General features: G+C 46.2%; 1 protein-coding gene across 1 annotated transcript in view; it reads right to left on the bottom strand.

Moving 5' to 3' along the window:
• wwtr1 (WW domain containing transcription regulator 1) overlaps nucleotides 1-12,342 on the bottom strand; it is a 75,922-nt gene that overhangs the window by 21,157 nt on the left and 42,423 nt on the right. Inside the window, exons 3-4 of the mRNA XM_031838025.1 lie at nucleotides 12,289-12,342; nucleotides 4,599-4,712 (exon numbers count right to left, since the gene is read on the bottom strand). The exon at nucleotides 12,289-12,342 is cut by the window's right edge and continues 217 nt beyond it. Coding sequence (XP_031693885.1) covers nucleotides 4,599-4,712; nucleotides 12,289-12,342 — 168 coding nt within the window. The remainder of the gene's footprint in view (nucleotides 1-4,598; nucleotides 4,713-12,288) is intronic.

The raw sequence follows: 12,342 nt of genomic DNA, 5'->3' as shown, positions 1-12,342 counted from the left end.
GCTGGACTTGAAGTCTGGATGATGAAGAGCAAAGGAACCTACATAGTTTACCTACCCTCAACGTGTGTGTGTGTGTGTGTGTGTGTGTGTGTGTGTGGGGGGGGGGCTGAATTTATGATTTCACCTTTTCTATAAAGCAAGACATTTATGGACCACAAGGTTTTCCTCAGAGACCCTTATTGTTACATCACGTACTTCACAATTGGGGAAAATACCCATCCGTGATCTTCCTATTAAACTCAATGATGTAATTCCCAGAGGCTCAATGCACGCCCATTTTGGATACAAAGCTGTTAGTTGCAACAGTCCCCATGTTTGGTGACGGGAGCAGACAGGAAACGCAGGTTATTCTGGAGGAAACTCCGCAGAGTTGTAACTAGCTGGCACAGACACAAAGTAAAAACGAAATCTGATTTTAAGCCTAACTTTAACCACACTGCTAACCATATTGCCTAACCTTAAATGAAGACCAATGTCATGTAATACATGTATCACTAGCCACTTTAACTATGCCACTTTGTTTACATACTCATCTCAAATGTATATACTGTACTCGATACCATCTACTGTATCTTGCCTATGCTGCTCTGTACCATCACTCATTCATATATCTTTATGGACATATTCTTTATCCCCTTACACTGTGTATAAGACAGTAGTTTTGGAATTGTTAGTTAGATTACTTGTTGGTTATTACTGCATTGTCGGAACTCGAAGCACAAGCATTTCGCTACACTCGCATTAACATCTGCTAACCATGTGTATGGGACAAATAACATTTGATTTGATTTGATGTGCAAATGTTTTTTTTCATTCATTTTGACAAAAGAGCCAATTTTGACTTTACAGCTGGCCTATCTAGTGCAAATCGATCAGTTCTCCCTGTAGGACAAGACTCATCCCAATAATCGTCAACCTGTACAGGAAAGGCGGCAGGTAGCCTAGTGGTTGGAGCATATATTCAAACACACCCAATAGATTATGGAATTATTCCTTGTTTTTATAAAACCAAATAGCCAGAGTAGAGGCATTAGGTTTGGATAGGGGCCAAACAGACAGATGATATGCATGCAACTGCACACAGAAATACACAGAGCAGCATCTTTAGGGTCGGGTCTGGGACATGGCAGGACACACCCTATCAGAGAGCGCAGATTGGGGAGGCAGAAAACAGACTGCAGTCTGGCCAGATGTGCAGAGCTCCACACAGCCTCAGCCACAAGTAAAATAACACTCCTAAATAACCTCCTGTTCCCCCACCCTCTTCTCTTCTGCTCTCCCTCCCACACTCTTATCCTCCACCTCCTCCTTACCCTCTCTTCCACTCCAAACTCTCCTCGACTTACTCTCCCCACCCTCCTCTTCAAGGCTAGCACTGGGTGTCACACCGACCCGACTACAATGATGGAAAACACATGATCAGATAGATGAGTTCAACAAAACGATATCAGCAGAGAGAGAAAAGTTGGGGCAACGGAAAGAGCAGCAGTAAAATAGAGTTGAGAGAGAGGTAGAGAAAAGGGGAGAGAGTTGAGAGAGAGGTAGAGAAAAGGGGAGAGAGTTGAGAGAGAGGTAGAGAAAAGGGGAGAGAGTTGAGAGAGAGGTAGAGAAAAGGGGAGAGAGTTGAGAGAGAGGTAGAGAAAAGGGGAGAGAGTTGAGAGAGAGGTAGAGAAAAGGGGAGAGAGTTGAGAGAGAGGTAGAGAAAAGGGGAGAGAGTTGAGAGAGAGGTAGAGAAAAGGGGAGAGAGTTGAGAGAGAGGTAGAGAAAAGGGGAGAGAGTTGAGAGAGAGGTAGAGAAAAGGGGAGAGAGTTGAGAGAGAGGTAGAGAAAAGGGGAGAGAGTTGAGAGAGAGGTAGAGAAAAGGGGAGAGAGTTGAGAGAGGTAGAGAAAAGGGAGAGAGTTGAGAGAGAGGTAGAGAAAAGGGAGAGAGTTGAGAGAGAGGTAGAGAAAAGGGCAGAGAGTTGAGAGGGAGGTAGAGAAAAGGGGAGAGAGTTGAGAGAGCGGTAGAGAAAAGGGGAGAGAGTTGAGAGAGTGGTAGAGAAAAGGGGAGAGAGTTGAGAGAGAGGTAGAGAAAAGGGGAGAGTTGAGAGAGAGGTAGAGAAAAGGGGAGAGTTGAGAGAGGTAGAGAAAAGGGGAGAGTTGAGAGAGGTAGAGAAAAGGGGAGAGTTGAGAGAGGTAGAGAAAAGGGGAGAGTTGAGAGAGAGGTAGAGAAAAGGGGAGAGTTGAGAGAGATGTAGAGAAAAGGGGAGAGTTGAGAGAGATGTAGAGAAAAGGGGAGAGAGCGAGAGAAATGTAGAGAAAAGGGGAGAGAGCGAGAGAGATGTAGAGAAAAGGGGAGAGAGCGAGAGAGAGAAGTAGAGAGAGAGAGAAGGGGGGAGACAGTAAGTACTAAGTCTTAGTGGGGATGCTCTGCCAACAAAGACCTTCTTGTTTCGTTTACTTCCTAGAAACAGCTGTCCAACAGGGTCAGAGGGGAAAAAAACTGGAAAAACTGAAACGCTTCCAGTCTTGAAAATCTGCACTAAAACCTCCACCATCCCCTGCTCCAAACAAGAGCTCCCCAACACACAGAGAGCTCCCCAACACACAGGGAGCTCCCCAACACACAGGGAGCTCCCCAACACACAGGGAGCTCCCCAACACACAGGGAGCTCCCCAACACACAGGGAGCTCCCCAACACACAGGGAGCTCCCCAACACACAGGGAGCTCCCCAACGCACGCAGAGCTCCCCAACACACGCAGAGCTCCCCAATACACACAGAGCTCCCCAATACACGCAGAGCTCCCCAACACACGCAGAGCTCCCCAACACACACAGAGCTCCCCAACACACACAGAGCTCCCCAACACACACAGAGCTCCCCAACACACAGAGCTCCCCAACACACAGAGCTCCCCAACACACAGTCCACCAGTTAATATCTGTCAGTGTGCATTACATTTGAGAAGAGAGCTTAGGGAGTTCATGTCAAAGTGACACATGTAAGGGGGACAGAGTTTGTGTATACATGCATGCGTGTGGACAGTGGTCAGGGACCAGGCAGGCAGAAGCGCCCACACTCTTCTCACGCACAGGCAGTCTCAGAGGACAACCTCTTGTGCAACAGGAACCCTGTTTGGGCGGCTGGCTGGGGGAGAGAGGGAGTCCCAAGTCAGGCCCAAAACTCTTTAAAAAAGGCATAATAACATGAACTATAAGTTAATGTTGATGAATATTGAAAACATTGTTTTTTTGTCAAGGGTAACAGTAATGTGGTGTTGAGATAACGACCCTATAAAATCTGTGATGTGGAGAACGCGGGCGGAATCACAGAATCAAACAATATACACCAAAAAACATATTGAAACTTATTAGGAAAAATGTATTAATATGAATTAAGAATAAGATAAGACCTAATGGCCAACATCTTGGCCATGTTCTGTTATAATCTCCACCCGGCACAGCCAGAAGAGGACTGGCCACCCCACATAGCCTGGTTTCTTCCTAGGTTTTGGCCTTTCTAGGGAGTTTTTCCTAGCCACCGTGCTTCTACAGCATTGCTTGCTGTTTGGGGTTTTAGGCTGGGTTTCTGTACAGCACTTTGAGATATCAGCTGATGTACGAAGGGCTATATAAATACATTTGATTTGATTAATGCATCAGTATGTGTTTTACTTCATCTGTCTCATGAGGCAACGTAGGAAAACTGAACAAAATTAGGGCGTTTTATAGGGCCCTACGATACGTTCCACTCCTAGTGGTTTAAATCAGTCTCCAGGTAGAAAACAATGAACATGTTTTAATCTGATACCAGAGAAACACCACTTAAATTCTCCTTTGCAGTTTTGCCTGGGGTCAGTCTCTTGCCACATCTCTCTAGGTACCTAACAGGCCTGGGTCGGTCCTTGCCACATCTCTCTAGGGTAACAGGCCTGGGTCGGTCTCTTGGCCACGTCTCTCTAGGGACCTAACAGGCCTGGGTCGGTCCTTGCCACATCTCTCTAGGGACCTAACAGGCCTGGGTCGGTCTCTTGCCACATCTCTCTAGGGACCTAACAGGCCTGGGTCGGTCCTTGCCACATCTCTCTAGGGACCTAACAGGCCTGGGTCAGTCTCTTGCCACATCTCTCTAGGGACCTAACAGGCCTGGGTCGGTCTCTTGCCACATCTCTCTAGGGACCTAACAGGCCTGGGTCGGTCCTTGCCACATCTCTCTAGTTACCTAACAGGCACCTGCCTGGGTCGGTCTCGTCACATCTCTCTAGGGACCTAACAGGCCTGGGTCGGTCTCTTGTCACATCTCTCTAGGGACCTAACAGGCCTGGGTCAGTCTCTTGCCACATCTCTCTAGGGACCTAACAGGCCTGGGTCGGTCTCTTGCCACATCTCTCTAGTTACCTAACAGGCACCTGCCTGGGTCGGTCCTTGCCACATCTCTCTAGGGACCTAACAGGCCTGGGTCGGTCTCTTGTCACATCTCTCTAGTTACCTAACAGGTACCTGCCTGGGTTTAAGGGTGAATGGGGTTGACCGGTTGGTTGGGTTGGAGGGTCGATCGGGTAGTGATTTAGAAGGTGGGACGTGGGGGGGGGGGGTTACGGTCCAGAGGTTACTCACTGAGGCAAGCGTCCACATGCGGGTTGAGCCAGGACATTCGTTGTGTTTTGTGGTCAATGAAGTAGATCTCTCCCTGAGGATTTTCAGCCTGCTCCCAGCCATCAGGCAGCTCCCCTGTTCACAAGCAGCAGCAGCACCCCGTCAGCCAGAGTACTTCACCTTTACCATGCCCGTAGAAATCAGATTAAAATGACAAGTATTGTCATTCGTAATTCTATGGCTATAACCTTTACCATGGCTGACTGATGCAGTTCCCAGGGACCACATTTCACAGTAATGTAATTCTATGGCTATAACCTTTACCATGGCTGACTGATGCAGTTCCCAGGGACCACATTTCACAGTAATGTAATTCTATGGCTATAACCTTTACCATGGCTGACTGATGCAGTTCCCAGGGACCACATTTCACAGTAATGTTTTTTGGTTGTTTAAAATCTTTGGAATTTGAAACAGAAGCAGGTCTGACTAACCTTCAACAGTTGTTCCTCAGTTACTGACCTATTTATTTACCTTTTTGTTCCATCGGGTGACTGGATCAAGAATACAAAATCAAAGAGTTGAAGTGGAGTAGAGAGCTTATCGACTGACCCGTCTTGATGAGTCAGCATGACTAACAGTGGAGATAAGCAGGAATCATGACTAGAGCTAAATCTGAGAACTGCTGAGTCAACCCCCGAGTGGGATCAGGGGTCACTCACTGGGTTGCCATGGGAGATAGAACACAGGGCAAAGGGACGGGAAATTCCACTGAATCTATTGTAGAATTACAGGGACAGTGGTTATCGTCAGCCTTGGTAATGGAGAGATACAGGTTCCTACTGTTTTGATTACGAGTGTGTCTTGGGAGTTGGGTTGTGAACATAGACACTTTTCCGTTCTCTCTAAGTTAATTGACAATGAAGTACATTTCTTTAAAAAAAAATCTGGTGTTTTAGTGCAGGTCTGAAACAAAACCTTACACACCATCACCTCTCTAGGGCCAGGATTGATGATGATAACTCTAGAAACAAGAATCACAACACTCCTCAAGGAGTAGACAGCATGATCCAATCAGTAATCATATGCCTATGAACCAGAATTATACTGTTAGCATTGAGGTGGTGTGCCCTAGCAGGAAGTCCACTGTGTGCAGCTCACCCTGCACTAATAAAAATAACCAGAGCATGTCTACCTCTGCTAAACTTCCCAGAAAAGCAAGAAAAACATTCAAGCATCCCATAAGTGTTAAAAATAGCCGACATCAACATATGTAGCTTAAGAAACAAGATTCATGAAATCAATAATTTGCTAGTAACAGATTGACATTCACATTCTGACAATCTCTGAAACTCACTTAGATAATACCCATGTTTTGTAGTGATTCGTATTCATTTAACTAGGCAAGTCAGTTAAGAACAAACTCTTATTTTATGATGACGGCCTACCCCGGCCAAACCCTCCCCTAACCCAGACGACGCTGGGCCAATTGTGCGCCACCCTAAGGAACTCCCGATCATGGCCGGTTTTGACACAGCATGGGAACGAGCCAAATCGGGAGCCCTTAAAGCCCTTATGTTGTTGATGTAAAGAATATTTGTTGGTCCGTGATGTGTAATGACGCAAATAGGTCTGGCTGTACAACCGATTGGCAAACATATTTCAAAATTGAGAAATCATGTGACTAAACTGAATAAAAAGAAGAAGAAACTATGAAACAAAGACAACATTTACATAGATAACTCCGCTCCACCATTCCGTGAATCAGATGGCATCAAAAAGCCCACTGATACTGCCAATTACTTTAATAATGTTTTCATTGGCAAGACTTGCGAACTATATAAGAGTTACCTGTCTAACAGAACACAGATGGGTGTTCTTTAATGGAAGCCTCTCCAACAAGAACAGGAATTCCCCAGGGCAGCTGTCTAGGCCCCTTACTTTTTTCAATCTTTACTAACAACATGCCACTGGCTTTGAGTAAAGCCTGTGTGTCTATGTATGCGGATGACTTAACACGATACACGTCAGTTACTACAGCGACTGAAATGACAGCAACACTTAAAGAGCTGTAGTTAGTTTCAGAATGGGTGGCAAGGAACACGTTTTTCCTAAATATTTCCAAGACTAAAAGGATTGTATTTGGGATAAATCGTTCACTAAACCCTAAACCTCAACTAAATCATGTAATGAATCATGTGGAAATTGAGCAAGTTCAGGAGACTAAACTGCTTGGAGTAACCCTGGATTGTAAACAGTCATGGTCAAAACATATTGATACAACATCTTAACAGCACTATCAACAAGGCAGGTCCTACAGGCCCTGGTTTTGTCGCACCTGGACTACTGTTCAGTCGTGTGGTCAGGTGCCACAAAAAAAGGACTTGCAATTGGCACAGAACAGGGCTGTCCGGCTGGCCCTTGGATGTACACAGACGGCCAATAATAATATGTATGTCAATCTCTCCTGGCTCAAAGTGGAGGAGAGATTGACTTCATCACTACTTGTATTTGTGAGACGTATTGACATGTTGAATGCACCCATGCAAACCCCACAAGACATGCCACAAGAGGTTCCTTCACAGTCCCCAAGTCCAGAACAGACAATGGGGAGGTGCACAGTACTACATACTATACATATTCCACATAAAATAACTCATGCCAGCAGTAAAATTAGATTTAAAAAAAATAAAAAATAAACCTTATAGAACAGCAGGGACTGTGAAGCAACACAAACATGGGTACATGCATACAAACACACGACAACATACGCACTACACACACACAATAGATATGTGGTTGTAGAGTATGAGCCTGAAGGCACTCATTTAATATTTTGTGAAATCTGTAATGAATGTATTGTAAATGTTTTTCAAATGTATAACCTTAATTTAGCTGGACCCCAGGAAGAGTAGCTGCTGCCTTGTCAGGAACTAAATGGGGACCCATAATAAACCCCAGAAAGAGTAGCTGCTGCCTTGTCAGGAACTAAATGGGGACCCATGATAAACCCCAGAAAGAGTAGCTGCTGCCTTGTCAGGAACTAAATGGGGACCCATGATAAACCCCAGAAAGAGTAGCTGCTGCCTTGTCAGGAACTAAATGGGGATCCATAATAAACCCCAGGAAGAGTAGCTGCTGCCTTGTCAGGAACTAAATGGGGACCCATAATAAACCCCAGGAAGAGTAGCTGCTGCCTTGTCAGGAACTAATGAGGATCCATAATAAACCCCAGGAAGAGTAGCTGCTGCCTTGTCGGGAACTAAATGGGGACCCATAATAAACCCCAGGAAGAGTAGCTGCTGTCTTGGCAGGAACTAAATGGGGATCCATAATAAACCCCAGGAAGAGTAGCTGCTGTCTTGGAAGGAACAAATGGGGATCCATAATAAATACAAATTCAGTTGGTGGCACACTAACCAAAAAACCAGTGATCTACAGTATGAAGACCTTTAACTGGAAAGCATAGACCTGTCTGTTCAAACCCTACAGCAGAGCTAACATGTCCATCTGTGGGAGCAGAGAGACGGGGAGACGAGGGGAGGGGAAAAGAGAAGAGGAGACGAGGGGAGGGGAAAAGAGAAGAGTAGACGAGAGGAGGCGAGACGAGGGGAGGGGAGGGGAGGGGAGAGGAAAAGAGAAGGGGAGGGGAGGGGAGGGGAGACGAGGGGAGAGGAGAGGAGGGGAGAGGAAAAGAGAAGGGGAGGAGGGGAGAGGAAAAGAGAAGGGGAGGAGAGGGGAGAGGAGACAAGGGGGGGAGAAGGGGAGGGGAGGGGAAAAGAGAAGGGGGTGGAAGAGAAGGGGAGGGGAAAAGAGAAGGGGGGGAAAGAGAAGGGGGGGGAAGAGAAGGGGAGGGGAAAAGAGAAGGGGAGGGGAGAGGAGACAAGGGGAGGGGAAAAGAGAAGGAGAACAAAGCAGGGGAAAATAGCCATCAGGACAAGACAGACAGAGAGAATTCCTCTTCAACAAAGACTGGGGCGTTTGCCAGCATTGTCAACACCGGAGAGAGGAGGGGAAAGGGGTGTACAACACACAGAGAACTGTACAGAGAGGGGGGAGGGAAGAAAACCGTGGAGAGAGTAAACAGTTTTGTAAATGGTACCCGTAATGTTTCTCTGGTGTTCGTGTCCAGTTTTACGTTAGTTATGGGAACCTTCTATATATGTTAGCAAAAACCTCCGGAGAACCTATTTAGCATGTTTTGGGGTTTGAGAGAACATACCCTTAATGTCTAACAGAATTGACCAAGAACGTGGTTAAAATGTTCTCAGAATATCCCATATTAAATGTTCTAGATATATATTTGCCTTTTTGCCGTTATATCGGTATGGGACGATAACTCCACCGATAACCAATATTCAATAGTTAGGAAGAGAATCTGAGGCTCATTCTCATTCTGTTTCTTTATTCTTTAAGAAATCAACATCTGAACCATATTTCTTGGACAATTACTCTTTGGGATGACAATTTATGAGAACTGTAGAAAAAAAAGTGCCACGAATTCCCCCGCTGTAAAACAGCACATATCTTACAGAGATATATATTTAAATTGGATCCGGTATTGGACCCAAAGGGCCCATATTGGTCGGGTTATAGTTACTAAATTAGATCCGGTATTGGACCCAAAGGGCCCATATTGGTCGGGTTCTAGTTTCTAAATTGGATCCGGTATTGGACCCAAAGGGCCCATATTGGTCGGGTTCTAGTTTCTAAATTGGATCCGGTATTGGACCCAAAGGGCCCATATTGGTCGGGTTCTAGTTTCTAAATTGGATCCGGTATTGGACCCAAAGGGCCCATATTGGTCGGATTCTAGTTTCTAAATTGGATCCTGTATTGGACCCAAAGGGCCCATATTGGTCGGGTTCTAGTTTCTAAATTAGATCCGGTATTGGACCCAAAGGGCCCATATTGGTCGGGTTCTAGTTTCTAAATTGGATCCGGTATTGGACCCAAAGGGCCCATATTGGTCGGGTTCTAGTTTCTAAATTGGATCCGGTATTGGACCCAAAGGGCCCATATTGGTCGGGTTCTAGTTTCTAAATTGGATCCGGTATTGGACCCAAAGGGCCCATATTGGTCGGATTCTAGTTTCTAAATTGGATCCTGTATTGGACCCAAAGGGCCCATATTGGTCGGGTTCTAGTTTCTAAATTGGATCCGGTATTGGACCCAAAGGGCCCATATTGGTCGGGTTCTAGTTTCTAAATTAGATCCGGTATTGGACCCAAAGGGCCCATATTGGTCGGGTTCTAGTTTCTAAATTGGATCCGGTATTGGACCCAAAGGGCCCATATTGGTCGGATTCTAGTTTCTAAATTGGATCCTGTATTGGACCCAAAGGGCCCATATTGGTCGGGTTCTAGTTTCTAAATTGGATCCGGTATTGGACCCAAAGGGCCCATATTGGTCGGGTTCTAGTTTCTAAATTGGATCCGGTATTGGACCCAAAGGGCCCATATTGGTCGGGTTCTAGTTTCTAAATTGGATCCGGTATTGGACCCAAAGGGCCCATATTGGTCGGGTTCTAGTTTCTAAATTGGATCCGGTATTGGACCCAAAGGGCCCATATTGGTCGGGTTCTAGTTTCTAAATTAGATCCAGTATTGGACCCAAAGGGCCCATATTGGTCGGGTTCTAGTTTCTAAATTGGATCCGGTATTGGACCCAAAGGGCCCATATTGGTCGGGTTCTAGTTTCTAAATTAGATCCGGTATTGGACCCAAAGGGCCCATATTGGTCGGGTTCTAGTTTCTAAATTAGATCCGGTATTGGACCCAAAGGGCCCATATTGGTCGGGTTCTAGTTTCATGGGACGTTGCAAGAATATTCATGTGTCCAGTTTTCTGAAGTTTAGGGCAATATTCCATCAACGACACACCAAACATACGGACCTTGTTAAATATAAGGTTCAATAAAATGTTTACAAATCCCATGCTCTCAGAGTATAAAATATTCATGTTCTAGACACGTTTCATGGGAAAGTTTCTATGTAAGATTAGTGTGCTGTGATGGAATTTTTATTTTATTTAACCAGGTAGGCTAGTTGAGAACAAGTTCTCATTTACAACTGCGACCTGGCCAAGATAAAGCAGTGCGACACAAACAACAACACAGAGTTACACATAAACAAACATACAGGTCAATAACACAATAGAGAGATATATATATATACACACACACACACACACACACACACACACACACACACACACACACACACACAGTGTGTGGAAATGAGGATAAGGGAGGTAAGGCAATAAAAAGACCATAGTGGCAAAATAATTACAATTTAGCAAATCAAATAATTTGATTTATATAGCCCTTCGTACATCATCTGATGTCTCAAAGTGTTGTACAGAAACCCAGCCTAAAACCCCAAACAGCACGGTGGCTAGGAAAAACTCCCTAGAAAGGCCTAAACCTAGGAACGGGGTAGTTTGGCGAGCCACTGCTAACTAGCATTGACTGGAAGCCTACAGGAACAGCTACAACATTTGTTGTTAGGTGGGGAGAGGGAGAGAGCGAGCGATAGAATGAACATTTGAGTTGGACATTGAAAGAACAGCACTGGCACCTGTGAATCAGTCACCAACATTCATATCAAATACAGATTTTATCATGTGAAAACTTTCCATGGAAGATTGACAGAAACGTGTGTGTGTGTGTGTGTGTGTGTGTGTGTGTGTATGTGTGTGTGGCTGTGTGTGTGTGTGTGTCTGTGTGTGTGTGAGAGCAGATCTCCTGTTTCTGAAGTGAGGCATCTTGATGTACCAGTACACTCCCTGGACAGGACGTCTATCGTAGGGTCTTACCCCCTCAATCTCTCTCGTTAATGCAGAGATGCATCAGGTCCCATTTTCACAGTCTTTAGTACGACTCAGCCGGGGATCAAACTTCTAACTTTCTAATCTTGGGGCAGACACTAACCACAAGGCCACGGAGTAGACAGGAGAAAAACATCCCAGTGGCATTTGAACAAGTAGAGTGGGGCGGTGTACAGACAATTATTCAGGATGAGAGACTCTATTCATACACATACACCCAGCCACACACCTCTCTGTCCCAGCCACCCCAACACCCCCCTCTTTACCAGCCTCCCCTCCCCTCTCTGTCCCAGCCAGCCTCCCCTCCCCTCTCTGTCCCAGCCAGCCTCCCCTCCCCTCTCTGTCCCAGCCACCCTCCCCTCCCCTCTCTGTCCCAGCCAGCCAACCCCCATCCCTGGTCCCAGCCAGCCAACCCCCATCCCTGTCCTAGCCAGCCAGCCAGCCAGCCAGCCCCCCTCCCTGTCCTAGCCAGCCAGCCCCCCCCCCCCCCCCACTGTCCTAAATTCCTTAGTCTTTCACTTGTTTGTCTCTCTTTTTGTTCTCCCCCTCCTCTCGCTTTGTTTACCCCTCCACTGCCCACTCCACCCATCACTCTCCAGCTGTAAAACACACCTAAAATGGCCAAAGGCACACACACAGTAGTGGGGCGGCAAGAAGGCGCATTGGGCGAGTAACCGGGAGGTTTGCTGGATCAAATCCCTGAGCTGACAAGGTAAAAATCTGTCATTCTGCCCCTGAGCAAGGCAGTTAACCCACTGCATTCAGTTGTACAACAGACAGAGACACAGTCAAACCTCTCAACACAATATCAACAAAGAGTTGTTCTTCCTGGCATGTTGTCTGTAGAACAAATAACAAAGCACGAGGCCTTCCTGGAGTTTGACACCCCTGCTCTAGAGAGCGGTGCCCATTGGCCTGCCCCTTTAGAGAGCGGTGCC

Source organism: Oncorhynchus kisutch, linkage group LG13 (assembly GCF_002021735.2).
Source record: "Oncorhynchus kisutch isolate 150728-3 linkage group LG13, Okis_V2, whole genome shotgun sequence".
Classification (NCBI taxonomy): Eukaryota; Metazoa; Chordata; class Actinopteri; order Salmoniformes; family Salmonidae; genus Oncorhynchus; species Oncorhynchus kisutch.
Note: the sequence above shows the minus strand (reverse complement) of the source record. Positions and strands in the feature narration are given on the sequence as shown.